At 43.0% G+C, this 21,842-nt stretch overlaps 1 protein-coding gene across 1 annotated transcript in view; it reads right to left on the bottom strand.

The window, feature by feature from the left end:
• The window catches only part of ROBO1 (roundabout guidance receptor 1), an 861,053-nt gene that overhangs the window by 72,645 nt on the left and 766,566 nt on the right, over window positions 1–21,842 (bottom strand). Inside the window, exons 9-10 of the mRNA XM_064152293.1 lie at window positions 4,613–4,737; window positions 1,600–1,771 (exon numbers count right to left, since the gene is read on the bottom strand). Coding sequence (XP_064008363.1) covers window positions 1,600–1,771; window positions 4,613–4,737 — 297 coding nt within the window. The remainder of the gene's footprint in view (window positions 1–1,599; window positions 1,772–4,612; window positions 4,738–21,842) is intronic.

The raw sequence follows: 21,842 nt of genomic DNA, 5'->3' as shown, positions 1-21,842 counted from the left end.
AATGCAGTCCTGTTCTTCCAAACAATCTCAATCCCTTGGGTCTAAACAAACAACTTTATTCTCTAGATTGCATGTTCCTGATCTGCATTCTTTCTACGTTTTCTAGAGGGCAAAGGACTCAGACAACAGCTTCCCTACCCCCAGAGTCTCTCCACAGACTACAATTAACTTCTTTTTCTGTAAATGCTAAAATTATTGTTTTTCCTGACTATTAAAAGTGTGAAGTCTTTCCCATAACTAGCAAATTCATAGAATTCCACAGGATGTTAGGGGTTGGAGATCTTTAGGTCCAACCCCCCTGCCAGACCAGGACCATATCATCTAGTGCAGGTCACACAGGAACATATCCAGACAGGTCTTGAAAGTCTCTAGAGAAGGAGACTTCACAGCTCCTCCAGGAAATTGTTCCAGTGCTCCATGACCCTTAAAGAAGTTCTTCCTCGTGTTGAAGTGGAGCTTCCTGTGCTGTAGCTTATGTCCATTGTCCCTTGTCCTATCACAGGGCACAAGTGAGAAGAGGCTGTCCCTTCCTTCCTGACACCCAGCCCTTACATATTTATCAGATCCCCTCTCAGTTTTCTCCTCTCCAGACTAAAAAGCCCCAGGTCTCTCAGCCTTTCCTCATGAGGCAGTGCTCCAGTTCCTTAATCATCCTTGTAGCCTTCTGCTGGACTCTCCCTCTTGAACTGGGGAGGCCAGAGCTGGATGCAATATTCTGGGTGGAGCCTCATTAGGACAGGGTAGGAGAACAGGAGAATCTCCTTTGATCTGCTGGACACTCTCTTCTGGACACACCCCAGGATCCCATTGTCCTTCTTGGCCACAAAGGCACATTGCTGCTCCATGGATAACTTGTCCACCAGGACTCTCAGCTCCATTGGGCTGCTCTCTAGCAGATCACCTCCCAGCCTGTACTGGTGCAGTTTACTATTCCTTCCCAGGTGCAGGACTCTGCACTTATCCTTGTTGAAGCTCATTAGGTTGCTCTTTGCCCAGCTCTCCCATCTGTCCAAGATTCACTGAATGGCCTCACAGCCTCCATCAGCACATACTGGTCTTTTACCAGTATATATTTCTGCTTGCAGTCATGCTCCCTGTAGCTTTTTTGTCTCTTTTTTCCCCCCTAACTGGTCCCAGAAAGGAATATATGATAATACTCATTTGTATATTATTCTACTGACTTGCATACAGGTTGAGGTTGTTTCCTTACTATATTGCAATACCAAAAACCAGGAAAGAAAAAAAAAATCAGAGAAATGGAGAGACTAAACAGACACACAATAACAGCAGTGAAGAGCTAGGCAGCAAGCAATCTGAAAGTAAACTGAATCTAGAGGGGAAAGCTTAAAAAAGCCAGATAAATTAACAGATGTGACAGAAATACATAAACTGAAGTATGCTTGCTAAATGTTAAATGGAAACACAGTGCTACACATCCAAAATTTTAAAGCCCTAACAGAGACAGCCAAAACGGGGGGGGGGGGGGGGGGTGTGGTGTTATGTAATCCACACAGGTTTCAAAGTGGTGTCACATCATCATACTGCTATCTTCAAATGCAACTAAAAACCTTGACCATTATAAAACAAAGGTAGCATTACCATCAGTGACTTCCAAGTAGGCTTTGGTGATGATGCTTCCTGCAACATTTAAAGTCTGGCAGATATAGTACCCAACGTCAGATCTCTGGACATTGGTGATAGTGAGGTCTCCTGTTTGGGAAACTGAAAACCGGCTGGAGGACTGAGGGGGCTGGTATGAGAAAAGTAGGTTCTACGAGATGTACAGGAAAGAAAGTGGGAGGAAAAAGGGTTAAATGAATTCAGACATCAATAATCTTAACTTTAATATACCTAAACAAATTCATCATTTCACATCATCAATAGAGCAGTCTGCTCTTGGTATACTAAGTGTGTCTACGTCCCAATGTATGTAGCTTTTAGCGTGTTTCATAGTGATAAAAAAGGTTTAGATAGGCACATATAAATGAGTGTTTGGGGATTGTTCTAACACCTTCTATGGTCAATGCTGGGTTTTACACAAAGTTTAGCAAGGCACTAGTGATGATGTCATATGCACAGATATCAAAATCACAGTATCACCAAGGCTGGAAGAGACCACACAGATCATCAAGTCCAACCCTTTACCACAGAGCTCAAGGCTAGACCATGGCACCAAGTGCCACGTCCAATCCTGCCTTGAACAGCCCCAGGGACGGCGACTCCACCACCTCCCCAGGCAGCCCATTCCAGTGTCCAATGACTCTCTCAGGGAAGAACTTTCTCCTCACCTCAAGCCTAAATTTCCCCTGGCGCAGCCTGAGGCTGTGTCCTCTTGTTCTGGTGCTGGCCACCTGAGAGAAGAGAGCAACCTCCTCCTGGCCACAACCACCCCTCAGGTAGTTGTAGACAGCAATAAGGTCACCCCTGAGCCTCTCCTCTTCTCCAGGCTAACCAATCCCAGCTCCCTCAGCCTCTCCTCGTAGGGCTGTGCTGAAGGCCTCTCCCCAGCCTCGTCACCCTTCTCTGGACACGCTCAAGCATCTCAATGTCCCTCCTAAACTGGGGGGCCCAGAACTGAACACAGTACTCAATGGTGGAAGCAACTATAGTGAAGCTAAGGAATTCACTTTAATGCCATTTTATAGTACTTACACCAGGGCATTCCATTTATTTAATTTAAATGCAGCTACTGCCTTCCTGAGAATGGAGCAGCTTTTAAAGAGATGCTGCTTAGGTCTCTCTAATCATAGTGTCTGTGGTCTATAAGGAGTTTTACAGAATTAAATCCTATGCTAGTTACTACTTAGATAGTTTTGATATGAAGTACGTAAGTACTTACAAATGGTGGTTTAAAAATAAGAATTTCAATCAAAATATAAATAATATACACTAAATCTGCATCCAGTCCTGAAGCCCCCATTACAAGAAGGATGTGGAGATGCTGGAGCATGTCCAGAGAAGGGCCAGGAGGATGATCAGGAGGCTGCAGCACCTCTGCGATTCGGGCAGACTGAAAGAGTTGGGGCTGTTCAGCATGCAAAAGAGGAGGCTCTGAGGTGACTTTATTGTGGCCTTCCAGTATCTAAAGGGGGCCTACAAAAAAGATGGGGAGGGACTTTTTAGGCTCTCAGGTAGTCACAGGACTAAGGGGAATGGAGCAAAGCTGGAGGTGGGGAGATACAGGCTGGATGTGAGGAGAAAATTATTCAGCATGAAAGTGGTGAGAGCCTGGAATGGGTTGCCCAGGGAGGTGGTTGAAGCCCCATGCCTGGAGGTGTTTAGGGGCTCTGGCCAGCCTGATCTACGGTAGGGTGTCCCTGGCCATGGGCAGGGGAGTTGGAACTAGATGATCCTTGTGGTCCCTTCCAACCCTGACTTATTCTATGACTCTAAATATTGATTAAGAATTTCTGCCTCTGGTGGAATAACTTGTGAATGAGAATGCTTTAACACCACAAAGGCTATTTTTGATGTCTCTTTCTTGCCTAGCAGTATTTTGCATGTCCAAAGATCATTCAAAGGAACAGGACACAATATTCTCTTGTTCATTATTAGCAAACTCTATTCATTAACCTCCTCCTTCAGTTCCCTCAACGATCACAAGTGGCGACAACTTTACAGAGTGAGAAATGAGACAGAAAAAAATATGCAGTACAAAACACTGGGCAAAAATAAAACAGTTGAAAAAAAAAAACCAGGGCATAGAAGAATACAAATATAATATACCAGTATTTTTATACTGCTGAAGATTATAATCTACATTTGGTTAACAACCTAATGGTACTTAGGGATTTAGACAGAAATGGAGTCAAGAAGCTGATCTCTAAGCGTTATCGATTTCTCCAGCCCATTGTTTTATAACACAAAGAACTCTGTCATATGCTATTTCACCATTCATTCACCAGAAAACTAGAACCCCCTACTCTTTCCTATCTTTCAATAAAGAATACTTTGTGTGTCACATCCTTCCTTCAAAAGATGACTCTGAAAGAAAACTGTGATTCTCTTGCTGGGCTGTATTGTGTTTCACCCACTGGCTTTCAAAGGAGTCCTCCCATTCAAACAAGGAAGCTGGGGGAAAAAAGTGACCTATTCAGGTATGACCTGTCAGCCAACTAACTGAGAGGGAAAGCAGATCTCCTTAGCCCCAAACTAAAGTCCTCCCCATGCAGTGCTGGAGGTTAGTACAGCAGACCTTGCAGTTTGGCAGAAGCACACAAACACAGGGCAAGCAGACAGCTGCGTGAAACTTTCTGAACCTTTGGGAGTGCTTGGGAATTCAAACAGACTTCAGCATTAGCCATCTCTTAAAAGCTCTCTCCATTAGGTGAAAGAGTTTCATAGTAGTGAAGTCTGGAATGTTTCTAGTTGTTTCACAGGTTTCTTTTTATATACAGGAGAGATGGAGCAAACTACAGCTACACATTTTAGTAAGGATGACATCACCTAGCATGCATGCCACTTAGAAGTAGAGAAGAAATATCCACCATATACAAGCTCTAGAACTACTTCCCACATCTTCAAAACAACAATTAAAACGTTTTTCTCTCCATGTGACACCATCTCTTCGAGAACCCACCAGGGAAAAGAAGGGACAGAAAGTCTGTTTTACCTGGCTTCCCTCTCTCCTCCAAAAGATGGCTGGCTGAGGGTTTCCAGTTGCTTCACACTGGAAAGTCACAGTTCTCCCAAGGGCAGCTATTTGATCTCGAGGCTTCACAACAAACTGTGGAGGCTCTGAGATGAAAATACCAAGCAAACAAACAACAAAACAAACAAAAAACATCACACCATCAGAATACCAAAATTAGCCTAGTTGAAAGCACATTTTGGCTACTCAATTTAAATGGTGTAAATCAGAATATCTGTTTCTTTAATAAGGAAAGGCATAACAAAGATGCATCAGTCTCTAAACAGCCACAGCTTCAGCATCACTTTTCTGTTGCTGGACATGTCAGGCTGTGCTAGTTTGAGCCTAGCTAGGATATTTTGGTGAGAAGAATTAGATCTAGGCTGTGAAAAGGAAACAGTGGTGATGTCCACTTTGCTCATAGGCTTGTTGAGATGTATAAGAACAAAGATATAAATAACAGAGTTGATTTCTAGGCTCTGAGGCTGCATGAACTTTTCTCTCTAACCTAATTTACTGCCTGACTAATCCATCTGCTTCATAATCCCCCCGTCTGAACCTCCAAACTCACCTTGAACATAAGGCAAAGTCTGGGGTAAGGTAGAGGAGTGGGAAGAAGGTAGAAGGGTGATTGAGAGCCCCTCCTGGGGACTCAGGTTTCTGGGAGGGCTGTTGTGTTTCTGTATTATGTTTTAACTTGTCTATCTCTGTCTATAGCTGTATATACTGTAAATACCTGCTTGTGTACTGTGCTAAGCTGTATATATAAAGCTTCATTCAATATCCAGCTGCTGAGTCTAGGTTGGGTGATTTTCTTAAGTGTGCATGGGGGGGGCAGGTAACACCCAAACCATCACACAGGTAGAAGTCTGTCTGTTGTGTTTCTGTATTATGTTTTAACTTGTCTATCTCTGTCTATAGCTGTATATACTGTAAATACCTGCTTGTGTACTGTGCTAAGCTGTATATATAAAGCTTCATTCAATATCCAGCTGCTGACTCTAGGCTGGGTGATTTTCTTAAGTGTGCATGGAGGGGCAGGTAACACCCAAACCATCACACAGGTAAAATGTGTCTGTTGTGTTTCTGTATTACTTTTTTAACTTGTCTATTTCTGTCTATAGCTGTACAGATTGCAAATACCTGCTTGTATACTGTGCTAAGCTGTATATATAAAGCTTCATTCAATTTCCAGCTGCTGACTCTAGGCTGGGTGATTTTCTTAAGTGTGCGTGGAGGGGCAGGTAACACCCAAACCATCACACAGGTAGAAGTCTGTCTATGCTTCATGTGCTTTTGTTACTGACCACATACACATGGACATAAGCTCTATCAACTTAATCAGACAATCTGCAGAGCAATAGCCATCAATAGGGACAAATTTGGTACAGTTTGGTTTTTAGAGGAGCCTGGCTACAAGTCAGGATGGAGAACTCTTTGAGGGACAGCTGACACACAGGCCACACTTCATCATGGGCTGCAATAAACTACAAGTTCAGGCTTACACGTATAAAAGTCATAATCTTTGAAATAGGAAAGCTGAGCCCTTAATTGCTTATGTAAGAGACTTATGCAGTTAGTGTGTCAAAAAAACAAATGAAAATCAAAAGCCCCAGAAATACTACTGAACAAATCACAACCATTTAACATCTTCAGTCCAATTACAGAAGAATGGATTTAGAGGAACAGTGAAGGTAAATGTCTTCTTCATTTACACAGGCAAAGACATGTTCAAACAGAATATATATGCAAATGAAGGTAAATTTGAAACATCTGCTCAAACTAATATTATAAATACTGCCAGCACTGGCCAAACTGCTTGATTTATGCAGACTTCAACAACTTCTTCATATTATAGCAAAGAGAATGCAAAAAGAAATCAGTGTCAGTCACATATATAAAAAAATCAGTATAGGTGACAGCTCCCAGGGATGGGGCTAGCACAGGAAAAGAACATATAGCCTGGTTATTTTTGGCTGTTAACTCTCACTTCTTGAAATTAAATGCAAGTCCATTTCCTTGTTCACTTCAAATTTCTTCTGATCATCTGTCCAAAACTATGCTCCCTCTCTCTTTCTTTCTGGATTAGGAACAAAGGGGATGTTCTGAATGTTACTTTTAACAGCTCAAATATTTTTGGGTGTTTTTTTTTTTTTTTTTTAATTTTCCTTTCAAATATTTCTGTACTTGCAATATCTTCTGTGATGGTTTGGGTGTTCCCTGCCCCTCACACACTTTGGGTATCACCCAGACTAGACTCAGTCAGCTCTGGAAATTTGAATGAAGCTTGTATTTACAGCTTAGCTCAATGTACAAGCAGATATTAACAGTGTATATATATATATATATATATTTACAGAAATATACAAGGTAAAAGGTAATACAGAAACACAACAACCCTCCCAGAAACCTGAGTCCCCAGGAGGGGCTCCCAATTGCTCTTCCACCTTCTCCCCACCCTCTCAACCTTACCCCAGTCCCAAGCAAGAATGAAGGTTCAGCCAGGGGGTTGGGAAGCAAAGTGGATTAATCAGAGAGATGGCAGAGAGGCTAGAGAGAGGAATGCAACTCAGGCAATGGCCCAAGAAGAAGTGCCTTATCTGTGTTTGGATTCCTGTTCTTATAACTCTCAGCAAGCCTATGAGTGAAGTAGACATCATCACTGTTTCCCTTTCACAGCCTGTAATCTAGTTCTTCTCACCAAAACATTCTATCTAGCTTCAAACTAGCACATCTTCCTTTAAAGGGCTGAATCACATAATTTAATCCTATCACTCAAAGTGTTTTATAAATATCAAGTGATTGTGACTTTATCCAGAATGAATTCAATAACACTCACTACTCACTGTCCATTCTATAAAATTGCTTTAACTTTCACTTATCAGTTCCTCATGGCTTGGCTCTCTGCTCCCTATTAAGTTCATATTAGAATATACTCTTCCTACAACCCTCCTGCTGTGGGAAGAGGTTTTAAAGCACAAAGTGTTGTTATTTATATTTGGATGCAAATGTTACCTTTCCTAGGATTACCTAGGAACTACCCAAAGTGAAGATGAAGTGGACCTACAGTAACTAGTGGATTCCCAAACTTTTATCTCATAGCCATTGAACAGGAATTACCCAAAGTGAAGATGAAGTGGACCTACAGTAACTAGTGGATTCCCAAACCTTTATCTTATAGCCATTTGATTACCCTTGAATAGGAACTACCCAAAGTGAAGTGGACCTACAGTGACTAGTGGATTCCCAAACTTTTATCTTATAGCCATTTGATTACCTTTGAAGAGGAACTACCCAAAGAGAAGTGGACCTACAGTGACTAGTGGATTCCCAAACTTTTATCTCATAGCCATTTGATTACCTTTGGAGAGGAATTACCCAAAGTGAAGATGAAGTGGACCTACAGTGACTAGTGGATTCCCAAACTTTTATCTCATAGCCATTTGATTACCTTTGGAGAGGAATTACCCAAAGTGAAGTGGACCTACAGTAACTAGTGGATTCCCCAACTTTTATCTCATAGCCATTGAAGAGGAATTACCCAAAGTGAAGATGAAGTGGACCTACAGTGACTAGTGGATTCCCAAACCTTTATCTTATAGCCATTTGATTACCTTTGAACAGGAACTACCCAAAGTGAAGTGGACCTACAGTGACTAGTGGATTCCCAAACTTTTATCTCATAGCTATTTGATTACCTTTGAATAGGAACTACCCAAAGTGAAGTGGACCTACGGTGACTAGTGGATTCCCAAACTTTTATCTCATAGCTATTTAATCAATGATGTGTGAAGACTTTGACATGATGGCATGCTTAATTTAGAACAAAAGGTGAAGCTATTGGGGGTTTGCCACAGGGTTGTAAGGTATGGTGGGGGAAATGGAGATGAGAGTGAAGCACCTTTACTATGCTGTTGAATTATAAGAATAAATTTAGCATACAGTTAAATTTAGGGCTTGGCTTGTTCTGTACTACCCTGTGATAAAATGCCACACTGAGACTTTCTAAACCCTGTGCTAGTGCATAGGATTCATGTTTCAGATTCTACTGAATCTCATAATAGGTACAACTGTAAGGAGATTGAAACCATTCTGCCCACCAGAGAAACAGCTGAATGTTAGTACCTGAAAATGACCAACTGAGAACTACTGAACACAAAAAAAAAGTGAGAGGAAATTCAGTCTTTTAGGAAACCATGGTAAAGCTTATGAGAGGTAACCAGACATATGTTTGTCTAAATATGTATTTTCTATGTATGGATGATATTATTAATACATATGCAGGCTATGCATATGTGTATTATTCTAAATCTATTGCTGTTAAGGTAAATAATAAAAATCCTATTAGCTTCACCATCAGGAGAACTAAAACAGGGTTAAGGGAAACACTGTTATTAAATTCCATTCAACATTTGCTGCATGGAAGCATTTTCACTGACTGCTTTTAAACTTCAGTTTGGCTTCACACCTTGGGTCATATATGTGTGCTACAGGATGAATACACTGTAAAGGATGCTGGAATAACAATCCACTCAAGGAAAGAAAAACTTCTATCCTTGAGATAGTTAGAACAAAAATATTTCTTTTGTAGACCATGTTGGAGGTTAGCTAATCACTGCAGAAACATTAGGATTTGACTCGTTACATCAGATAAAAACAGAAAGTTAGCAACCCATTACCTTTCTCTTTGCCATTAAGTTACCCATACTTCATGCAGAATTTATTCTGTGCGATGTGTCTTGCCAAGAACAAGTAAAAGATGGGATCTGATTGGTTGAAGGAGATGGAAAAGGATGGATGGGGAGGGGAGGAGAAGTTCCCGTCACAGTGACACGATGACTAGAAGATGGCCAATAAAATTTCAACTTACCAGACACAACTAAAAACAGAACAAAACAAAAAAGAAAACATGGAATAAATAAAATTGAATAGACATGAAGCAAAGCAAAGAACAAAGCAAAATGAAAGCAAATAAAAAGGATCCTTGGTAAGGACTTTAGAAAGCACACAGGTACTTTACATGTTGAACCACATGGTTTTGTATCTGATTTTTAAGCAGAATTCTCTATCAAACGCTGAAAGCAAGCTCTAGAGGAAAATGGGTCACACACTGAAACAGTGTTCAGGCAACCTGGGTTCCACTCCAAGCTTTTTCAATGAACTGTTGTGTAACATTGAGTAAAACCTTTTTTTCTTTTCTCATATCATCATTATTTTTCTGCATCAAAAAACTTTCCACTTGGAAATTAACTTGGAATCTCCAACAAATATCAGCCTGCAATATTGCTGAAATGGAGCACTGACATTTACACCCTTTCAAAAGCATCTCAATACCTGCACATGAAATATATTTTCCTGAGGCTGATAGCTATTATGAAGAAACTTCACTTAAAAATTAACAGTATGCTGAGGCATTTTGCACACATAGCAATCTCTTTAGTATAAGAGGTATAATACTCTACTGTAGAGTATATATATATACTGTAGAGTGTATATATATATATATTCTACAGTAGAGTATATATATATATACTAGTAGTATATATATATACTCTATATATATATACTGTAGAGAGGTATAAAGCTCACCATTAAACTGCAAATGCAAAATCAAACCACAATTAAACCTAATTTTAAATTATTCTTAACCTTTTTTTTTTTTTCTTCCCACCCCACTCAACACCTCAATTTCACTAAAACACTCCAAACCAGAGATGGATTGCAAATGAGTACATTTTCCAGTAGAAACTCTCTGGAGTAAATTCTCTAATATCTATTTCGTAGGTGAAAAATGTCATAAACTTTGATATGGCACTTTGATAAACTCTGACCCTGGCAGGCTAAGCTTGCATACAAAAGAAAGCCATATTAGAAAGCATTTCAACCACATCCCAAGAATTGAAAGAGGAGATTTTAAATAAACCATAACAATCATGCATTTTAAAACCACACACAAAGATACCCACAAAAAGGTCAATAAATAATGGGTAGTTGTCTTCAGGTAATCACAGTTAAAGCCTCCAAAAAACATACATGTTGTTTTCTAATGCATTTCACCAATATTTAGCCCTTCCACAGTCCAGACTTACTGCTTTATGGTGAAAGTAAATCAGTTGTTGTTCAGTAGGTTACTTTTTCATATCAAGTAGGTAAGCAATCCTCTGATAAAACATGTGGGGGAAACAAGTAATATCCAACCTGCCAGCACTCACTAAGAATACTGCCTCACTGTTCAAATAAATGCAGTGGAACTCCAGGTGCATTATGCAACTGAAGCAGAATCAAACACAGTGTAGGAATTGGGTTCATGTTGGAGACAAGAAGTTGAAACCGAATGTGCCAAAAGCAGATCATATGGAGAATTCTGCTTGTATGTTATTAGAGACCTTTTTTTGCTCTTTTTTTTTCATTAGGAAATAATCCCTAACAGAGGAATTTGAAATTTGAAAGCAAGTTTCAATTTCAGTCATAGAATCAGCCAGGTTGGAAGAGACCTCCAAGATCATCCAGGCCAACCTAGCACCCAGCCCTATCCAGTCAATTAGACCATGGCACTAAGTGCCTCAGCCAGGCTTTTCTTGAACACCTCCAGGGACGGTGCCTCCACCACCTCCCTGGGCAGCCCATTCCAATGCCAATCACTCTCTCTGGCAACAACTTCCTCCTAACATCCAGCCTGCACTTTCCCCAGCACAATTTGAGACTGTGTCCCCTTACTCTCTTGCTGGTTGCCTGGGAGAAGAGAGCAACCCCCATCTGGCTACAACCTCCCTTCAGGTAGTTATGGACAGCAATGAGGTCCCCCCTGAGCCTCCTCTTCTCCAGGCTAAACACCCCCAGCTCCATCAGCCTCAACATACATCCTGACGTTCTATTTTTTATTTGCATTTAGTCATTCACTTCTTACAATGGATAGGCATTCTCTCTGTCTGAACAGTGAGGACTTGTCAGGTACTGGGCAGTAACTCAGAAACAGGCTGGCTGGAGCCAGAGTCAGCTGCACTTTTCGCTGGGCACTTACCATGGCTGCGCCTAGAGACAGCGGCCACAAGACAGCTGCAGTCTGAAAATCTGGAAGCTACGGCACCATGACCCTCATTCTGACCATGCAAGGCAGAAGATACTGTCTCATTCTGAGCACCACACACACGCCTGGAAGGCTGGATTTAGCTTATGCCTCTCAACCTGGTACGCATAGAAAAAAGGGCAGGTGCTTGTGTATTTGCAAGCGAGCCAACATGATCTAGAAGAAAGTGATCATAGAATCATAGAATTAACCAGGTTGGAAGAGACCTCCAAGATCATCCAGTCCAACCTAGCACCCAGCCCTAGCCAGTCAACTAGACCATGGCACTGAGTGTGTCATCCAGGCTTTTCTTGAACACCCCCAGGGACGATGCCTCCACCACCTCCCTGGGCAGCCCATTCCAATGCCAATCACTCTCTCTGGGAAGAACTTCCCCCTAACAAGCCTATACCTACCCTGGCACAACTTGAGACTGTGTCCCCTTGTTCTATTGGTGGTTGCCTGGGAGAAGAGGCCACCCCCACCTGGCTACAATGCCCCTTCAGGTAGTTGTAGACAGTAATAAGATCACCCCTGAGCCTTCTCTTCTCCAGGCTAAACAGGCCCAGCTCCCTCAGCCTCTCCTCATAGGATTTCTGTTCCAGGCCCCTCACCAGCTTTGTTGCCCTTCCCTGGACATGTTCCATCATCTCAACATCTCTCTTGAATTGAGAGGCCCAGAAGTGGACACAGGACTCAAGGTGTGACCTGACCAGTGCTGAGTACAGGGGAAGAATAACCTCCCTTGTCCTACTGGCCACACTGTTCCTGATGCAGGCCAGGATGCCATTGGCTCTCTTGGCCACCTGGGCACACTGCTGCCTCATCTTCAGCTTACTGTCTATCAGTACCCCCAGGTCCCTTTCCTCCTGGCTGCTCTCCAGCCACTCAGTCCCCAGCCTGTAGTGCTGCTTGGGGTTGTTGTGGCTGAAGTGCAGAACCCTGCACTTGGCCGTGTTAAATCTCATCCCACTGGCCTCTGCCCACCCATCCAGCCTGTCCAGGTCCCTCTGCAGGGCTCTCCTACCTTCCAACAGATCCACACCTGCTCCTAGCTTGGTGTTATCTGCAAACTTACTGATGCTGGACTCAATCCCCTTGTCCAGGTCATCAATAAAGATATTGAACAGGACTGGGCCCAGCACTGATCCTTGGGGCACACCACTAGCGACAGCTGCCAACTGGATGTGGCACCATTCACCACCACTCTCTGGGCTCTGCCATCCAGCCAGTTCTTGATCCAGCACAGAGTGAATCTGTCCAAACCATGAGCTGCCAGCTTGGCTAGGAGCTTCTTGTGGCAGACAGTGTCAAAGGCTTTGCTGAAGTCCAAGTAGACTACATCCCACAGCCTGGCTATGAAGAAAGGCAAATACTGCTCCTTGGTGCTGACAGTACGAATGGAGCCTTGCAAGTGGGAGCGCATTTAGAGCTGGTACATGCCCTAGGGACAGACACAGGTGAGGATATGTCTTTAAAACACGTACTTAAACACATACGTCATGAAAAACACAAGTGTGGCATTTCCGTATCATCAAGTCCAGAACTAATTTTAGACATCAACTTAAAATGCCATAGTTTCAAAAGCAGCAACCCTCCCTGCTGCAGAAAGAAGGGAAGTATCTGTTCTCAGCTCCGTGATCAGAGGAGCGGCAGTTTGCTGGTTTTATTACTGGCATTAAAATGCTACTAAAGTTTCCCTACTCTTTTGGCAGGTTAAACTCCACCCTCTGGTGATAGCGTGAGATCTGCTCATTAATCAGACTTCTTGCTTGGGTGCTGTTCTCTTTTCAAGAGCTATCAGACAACACTGACTCCTTAGGGATTTCTGGCCATTTAGGCTGAAAGGAATTTCCCTCCTCAACTTTAAGTGCCCGTGCTGGGCAGTAAAACCTGGCTCTGCCTCAGCTGTGTCTTGCTCATGGAAGTATGTCTGCTTCACAGCAGGCTAATGAATCTTCCCTTTAAACCACTGAAGGAGTCAAGATGAAAATGGCTACACAGTTGTGTGTTTGCATATGTGTGGGGGGGGAGGAACTGCAAAAATCAGTGGGAAGAGAACGCTGTGTAAAATGTGCTCACATGAGATTTGATATTTTTTTATTTGAAACCAATTTTCCAAGCTACAAAATATAGAAGTTAATATTCTCTCCCTCTTTGGAACACAATGAATATACCTACCATACATTAAAGAAAAGACTTTGCAGTGTGGTTTTAAAAGGTAGCACTTCTCAGGTTAATACATGTAGTACACAGTTTAGAACACTTATAAATCCTGTAGTCTGCCTGGAGGTGACAAGATAAATCTGAAATATGGGGGTTACAAGACACACAGAGAGAGAGAGGTCTTCCAGAAGTTCCTCTCCTAGTCTCCCCTCCCTGCTCCTTGCTCTTGGTCATACTAAATCATCCAATAAGCCAAACACAATTCAGAGAACACACTTAAGACAAGTCTAATTCTGCCTACTTAGGAACTAGAGTGAAGCAGTAAACTATGGAGTTCTGTTTCCCAGGCTTCTCTTTTTGGAGAAGAGTTGTCTTCTCCTGTGTTTGAAAGGAACTGAGATAATCTTGGGCACTGCTGCAATTTAAGTAGTCGTGGCTACAAATATTTATACAAAAGCCTTTTAAAAGAGTGTAAAGAAGACACAGATTAGTTTGAAATAAGCTGTGCAGAAGCACAAAAAGATTATGACAGCTGGATACTATTTGAAGAATTCCTAGAAGTTTTCTATTGCAGTTTTTGGTTTACAGTAAAAGATAATAGAGCTGAAAAGGAAACAAAGTGGGATTTTTTTTCCCCCCAGCTGTTTATGAGAGCAGAGTTTTCTTTTTTGGAAAGAAGCACTTGAAATCCATAGCAGCTTTCTTATAATAAGTTCACAGAATCATAGAATCAACCAGGTTGGAAGAGACCTCCAAGATCATCCAGTCCAACCTAGCACCCAGCCCTAGCCAGTCAACCAGACCATGGCACTGGAAGGTTCCTACATTCACTATACTCGGTCCTCTTGTTTGCAGATAAATACTGCAACATACTTTATTACTAGTTCTTGAGTGTTATTCAGTCCCTAACAAAGATGTATTTCAGTGTTCAAACAAAACACAATTCCTGGTAACAAATGGTACTCAAAGCAGCTTCTCAAGATAATGTTTGAATGCACTGTTATTATAAGTCAGCATTATCACAGTATCACAGTATCACAGTATCACCAAGGTTGGAAGAGACCTCACAGATCATCAAGTCCAACCCTTTACCACAGTGCCCAAGGCTAGACCATGGCACCAAGTGCCACATCCAACCTTGCCTTGAACTGCCCCAGGGACGACGACTCCACCACCTCCCCAGGCAGCCCATTCCAGTGCCTAATTTGGCCAAGAAGCAGTTTAGAGATTACTGATTTAACGATGCACGTAATCTAACAAAAATAAGAGAGTGCACTGAAATCACTGCATAGTGAAAATGAAAATGACTTACAGGATATAAACTATGGGAAAATAAGCGAGGGGTTTTGAAATAGATGTTTAGCATCATTTAACAAAACACAGGTTTATTTCAGAATGGACATATACAGATTTGCAGGATGCATCAAGGTGGAAGAGTCCTTCAAAGGTCACTTTGTCCAACCTCTCTGCAGTGGGCAGGGGCACCTCCAACTAGATCAGGCTGCCCCAAGTCACATCAAGTCTGATCTTGAGTGTCTCCAGGAATGGGGCCTCAACCACATCCCTGGGCAAGCTGTTCTAGCATTTCTCCCCTCTCATTGTAACAAACTTCCTCCTGATGTCTAACTTAAATCTACCCTGCTTCAGTTTAAAAACATGCACCTCATCCTATAGCCATAAGCCCTTCTAAACAGTCCTTTCCCAGCCTTGCTGTAGGTCCCCTTCAGATACTGAAATGTAGCTATAAGGTCTCCCTGGAGCCTTCTCTTTTCCAGGCTGAAAATTCCCAACTCTTTCAGTCTGTCTTTACAGGAGAGGTTTTCCATCCTGCTGACTATCATGCTCTGGACCCACTTCAGCAGGTCCATGTCTCTAGTGTTGGGGAACCCATAGCTGGATACAGTACTCCAGGTGAGGTCTCAGCAGAGAAGAAGGGCAGAATCACCTCTCTCAATGTGCATCTTTTGCTCCATCCCAGGATGCAAACTGCTTTCTGGGCTGCAAGTGTGCATTGCTGGATCACATTCAGCTTCTCATTCACAAGTACCCCCAAGCCCTTTTCTGCAAGGCTACTTTCAACTTCACAGAATCATAGAATCAACCAGGTTGGAAGAGACCTCCAAGATCAACCAGTCCAACCTAGCACCCAGCCCTGTCCAATCAACTAGACCATGCACTGAGTGCCTCATTCAGACTTTTTTTGAACACCTCCAGGGATGGAGGTGTTCATCATCCCCTAGCCTATATTGATATTGAGGGTTGCCTCGAGCTAGGTGCTTGACCTTGCATATTGCCTTATTGAACCTCATGAGATTCTCCCCTGCCCACCTCTTCAGCCTGCCCATGTCCCCCTGGCTGGCATCCTGTCCTTCAATCTTATCAACACAACTCATGAAAATTATTAACCTTTGGGGTCTTTTGAATTTTATTCAGAAACCCTAAAACCTGCAAACTCAACACTCAGCAGTAAAATGCTACAATGTCTATTCCAAAGGCAGAACTACTGAAATCTCATTTTTAGAGCAGCAATCATGCAATAGTCTGTAGCAGTGAAGAATGGTAAAAACAAAAATAATGAAATTTTAAGTTTTCCACACTCTTGGGATTCAGGAAACTGCAGACACCTACAAATCAGCCTTCAGATTATCTTTGCTACATTTTAATGGAATGCTGAAGTGTGCTATGGAAATCTGCACTTTTCTATTCTCTGCAACGTGAGGTTAAAAGGTAGAACTGTAAATAAACCTTTATTGTAAATCAAACCCTTTCAGCAGGAGAAAGTTTCTACCTTTGACATAGTTTTATAGTAATGTTTCCCCAGTTTATTTGGACTCTTTCTGTTCTACTTGCTCAGAAACATCTGCCTCAATCCCTGTTTCAAAGTGATAAATTGCTGGAAGTACTCCCAAAAGTTGTTAAGTGTCACTTCCATGTAAGCAATTGTCATCACTGTTGTGAGACCCTACATAAATAAATCCCATGGGAAAAAAAAACAAACCATAGAAGCAGTTGTTTATTAATATGTTACATAGATCTGAAGCAACTAAAATGTTTACTCATTCCTTCTTTCACCTGTATTTCAGACATGCTTCAGTTATCATACTGTTCATCACTTCCACCAGCAGAACAAGCACCTTCAGGGCACTAATCTCTTCTTCAGATAGTTCCTTCTCATTAACTTTTAAGATTTATATTCTTTCACCAGAAATAGGTGGCAGACAAACTCCTTAGATCCTTGATAGAAATCTGAAATGCTGTCATAGTTTACAGCAGTCATTAAGGGGGAAAGGGCTGTCTCTTTAAGAAACACAAATCACAAGAGATGCTTCCCTTCATTCATCCTGCAAAATGTTTATCACATACACAAAAATCGAGAGGTTCATAGGACAATTGCTATTCTTCTTTCCCCTTTCATGGGGACTGAAGACAGAATATGGCCTAAAATTAGTTCTTTCAGCAAGAGAAATACTGACTTCAAGACTACAGAATCAAGCAGGTTGGAAGAAACCTCCAAGATCATCCAGTCCAACCTAGCACCCAGCCCTAGCCAATCAACTAGACCATAGCACTAGGGGCCTCAGCCAGTCTTGAACACCTTCAGGGATGGTGACTCCATCACCTCCCTGGGCAGCCCATTCCAATGCCAATCACTCTCTCTGTGATTTGTGAACTTCCTCCTAACATCTAGCCTACAACTTCCCTGGAACAGCTTGAGACTGTGTCCCCTTGTTCTATTGGTGGTTGCCTGGCAGAAGAGACCAACCCCCACCTGGCTACAGCCTCCCTTCAGGTAGTTGTAGACAGCAATGAGGTCCCCCCTATGAGCCTCCTCTTCTCCAGGCTAAACAACCTCAGCTCCCTCAGCCTTTCCTCATAGGGTTTGTGTTCCAGGCCAAATTGAAATCCTGGTTTTAAAACCAGCCATGATACTGTAAGACATTCACTGCAACACATAATAACTACCACATAACTCAACAGCCTTTGTGTAATCCCGTAAAAATTTGAACTTTTCTTTGTTATTTTAACTTGGGTGTCTCAGATGTCTGTAAAGCAATTAGACTTACAGCCAGCTTATACACAGCAGCCTGACACAGTGGAAACATTTCTATGGTATCGGACAGATAAAAGAGCAAATCCTATTCCTTTTCATTCTGGGTGATATTCTCAGCCTTACCCAGAAGCCTTATCAAATAGATGCTTTTTACAGCATGCCTTGGAGGTACTTCATACAGAGAGGGGGTGGAAGGAGGAGGAAATTGCAGATCTGTAGCGTATGCCACCTTTTCAGATTAAAATTCCTTGTCAGTTAATTAGTACAGTAAAATCACAGCCAGAAGTCACTTATCAGAAGTTCTGCTCACTATTCCCCTAGCAGACAAGCTCTCTTAACCCTAAAATTAATGACATCATAAGACCAAAATGCTTGATCTCAAAGTTCACCCCTATAAAATATGGATTGGTCAGTGTAATTTCCATAGGCATCCTTCTTTTTTGATGCCAAACTGATAACAATGAATGTGTAGTGCCTTTGAACAGCAAAATTTACATGTTATAATTCAGTCACAGCTGCTGCAGGTTTAGGTGCACATAAGGCAAGGCACTGCAGCAGGCATTGGAAGCTCCTTCACAGCCACTGCTCAAGGAAGAATCATAGAATCAACCAGATTGGAAGCGACCTCCAAGATCATCCAGTCCAACCCAGCACCCAGCCCTAGCCAGTCAATTAGACCATGGCACTAAGTGCCTCATCCAGTTATAAAAGTCAATTTCAAGATGTTTTGGCATAAACTTAATATATTTCCATAGAAAACTTGATTCTAGTTCTTTTAAGTGCAACAGGTCCATTTCCTTAGGGAACTACTCAACTTAGTAGAAGAGTTAAGAAAAACTCAATGTCTGCTGATTGTTGTTTGCTACCAACTGTACTGTGACTGCTATATTGGTTCTTGGCCAGCTACATAGCAGGACTTCATTGAAGCCATAATTTCTACTTGTATCAGAGTAAAGCTCATTTCAGCATAAAATAGGAACCTTGCATAAAATGGGATGTTAATCACAGAATCAGAATTGGAAAGTTGTTGTGGTAGGCCTGATAGGCACAAAATAGGCTTGTGTATGTCCTGCCTTGCCTAGGCATGTTTTCCTGCTCCACCGGAGAGGCAAGCATGGGAAATGGACACAAAAGAACCTGAAGCCACTGAGTCTGGCCTGCCCAGGGTCCTGTGGTGTAAGGTGCACACACTTAGCTTGTGTCTGCCTGGTGCAAGGCCTGTGCCTTTCCCAAATTAGGGAAAAGAGCCTGTGGCTTTGCCTAATATGGCAAGGTTTGGCTAACTGCCATCCTGATTGGATGTTCTGTGTGCAAAGGGCAATTAGTCTCAGTCCACATTGGTAAAAGGAGATATGCAGGTGAACAACCTGCTTTTGCTTCCTTGCCCTTTGCCTGCTCTCTCTGTTGTGCCCAGCCCTGCTGCTACTGCACACTGCCTTATTGCTGCCTGCTAAACTCCACTGCCATGAGTTACCAGGAGCAGACCCTGGATGTCCGCATGCGATCAGCCTGCATGGCCAGCCTGACATCATGCTGAGACTGCAGGACATCTGCCTGCTGCACCTGAAGGTCCTGATGAGTATCCCTGGACATATGCACAGATCATCCAGAAGAAGCCAGGAGACAAGGTCAGAGATTGTCTGTGTCCTTTCCCCAGGAGCCAGGAAGATTCAAGCCTCAAAGTCCAACAAGACACAGACCCCTGAAAGCCTTTGGGCACTGTCTGCACTGTGGCTAGCCCCTGTGAGGGTAATAACAATAATCTGTGAGTAAATGCTTAAATGCCTCTTTGTAATTCTCTACTGCCTTCTGCCATAGAGCAGAAAGAGCTTGGGCCCAGCCACTGGGCAAGCAGCATATTGACCGCAAGCGGTACTGACCGCGGGAACCTTCTCCTCCAGTTCAATTACTGTTTCTGTATTTTGCTGGCTATTACTAGATCTAGATAATATCCATAGAATGTTTCCATGACTGTGTAAGTACCAAAATATTATTAAAACTAGTGGTTGGGAGTGGTGAGAGTTCTGAGTAGCAACATCAATAAACAATATTAATCTTAGAAAATATCATCTCACATCAATTAATTTTCCCTCCACAACAATCATCCAGTTCCAACCCCCTGCCATGGGCAGGGACACCCTACCCTAGAGCAGGCTGGCCACAGCCTCATCCAGCCTGGCCTTAAACACCTCCAGGGACAAGACCTCAACCACTTCCCTGAGCAACCTATTCCAGGCTCTAACCACACCGAGGCTGCACAACTTCCTCCTCATGTCCAGTCTGTTTAAAAAGTCTAATTAAGTACTCTAAGTTGGAGCAAAGCAAATGACTATAGTCTAAAAAATGTAAAACCTTTGGCTGTTAGATTCACTAAGAAAATGTTTATGATTAAATGTCTAATTTGCAAATTTTTGAAGTCTTACTTCCATTTACATTAATGGTAAAATTAATGCCCTTTAAGAACTAAAGTTGTGAGGCATGAACTTTTGGTAATTTTGTGTGTCTTAGGAACATGGTCTTCAATTATACATATTATAACTAAATATACAGCATATCACAGTATCATCAGGGTTGGAAGAGACCTCACAGATCATCAAGTCCAACCCTTTACCACAGAGCTCAAGGCTAGACCATGGCACCAAGTGCCACGTCCAATCCTGCCTTGAACAGCTCCAGGGACGGCGACTCCACCACCTCCCCGGGCAGCCCATTCCAGTGTCCAATGACTCTCTCAGGGAAGAACTTTCTCCTCACCTCCAGCCTAAATTTCCCCTGGCATAGCCTGAGGCTGTGTCCTCTTGTTCTGGTGCTGGCCACCTGAGAGAAGAGAGCAACCTCCTCCTGGCCACAACCTCCCCTCAGGTAGTTGTAGACAGCAATAAGGTCACCCCTGAGCCTCCTCTTCTCCAGGCTAAACAATCCCAGCTCCCTCAGCCTCTCCTCGTAGGGCTGTGCTCAAGGCCTCTCCCCAGCCTCGTTGCCCTTCTCTGGACATGCTCAAGCATCTCAATGTCCTTCCTAAACCGGGGGGCCCAGAACTAAACACAGTACTCCAGGTGTGGTCTAACCAGTGCAGAGTACAGGGGCAGAATGACCTCCCTGCTCCTGCTGACCACACCATTCCTGATGCAGGCCAGGATGCCACTGGCTCTCTTGGCCACCTGGGCACACTGCTGGCTCATGTTCACACTATATTATATTTATAGTATTATACATACTATAACTAAATATATAGCATATAGATGCAGCCCAGGATCAGCCCAGAAAGCAAACCCGAACCTGGGCTGCATCAGCAGAAGTGTGGCCAGCAGGTTGAGGGAGGTGATTCTCCCCCTCTACTCAGCTCTGCTGAGACCCCACCTGGAGTACTGTGTGCAGTTCTGGAGCCCCTATTACAAGAGGGATGTGGAGATGCTGAAGTGTGTCCAGAGAAGGGCCACAAGGATGATCAGAGGCATGGAGCACCTCTGCTATTTGGGCAGACTGAAAGAGTTGGGGCTGTTCAGTCTGCAGAAGAGGAGTCTCTGAGATGACCTTCTTGTGGCCTTTCAGTATCTAAAGGGAGCCTACAAAAAAGCTGGGGAGGGACTTTTTAGGCTCTCAGGGAGTGACAGGACATGGGGGAATGGAGTGAAGCTGGAGGTGGGGAGATTCAGACTGGAGGTGAGGAGGAAGTTCTTCACCATGAGAGTGGTGAGAGGCTGGAATGGGTTGCCCAGGGAGGTGGTTGAGGCCCCATGCCTGGAGGTGTTTAAGGCCAGGCTGGATGAGGCTGTTGCCAAGCTGCTCTAGGGTAAGGTGTCCCTGCCCATGGCAGGGGGGTTGGAACTGGCTGATCCTTGTGGTCCCTTCCAACCTTGACTGATTCTGTGATATAAATACAATATATATATATATATCTTTCTATGGTTCTGCTTCAAAGCATAAAA

Source organism: Pogoniulus pusillus, chromosome 12 (assembly GCF_015220805.1).
Source record: "Pogoniulus pusillus isolate bPogPus1 chromosome 12, bPogPus1.pri, whole genome shotgun sequence".
Lineage (NCBI taxonomy): Eukaryota > Metazoa > Chordata > Aves > Piciformes > Lybiidae > Pogoniulus > Pogoniulus pusillus.
The sequence above is the reverse complement of the archived record's forward strand: the minus strand, read 5'-3'. Positions and strand labels throughout refer to the sequence as shown.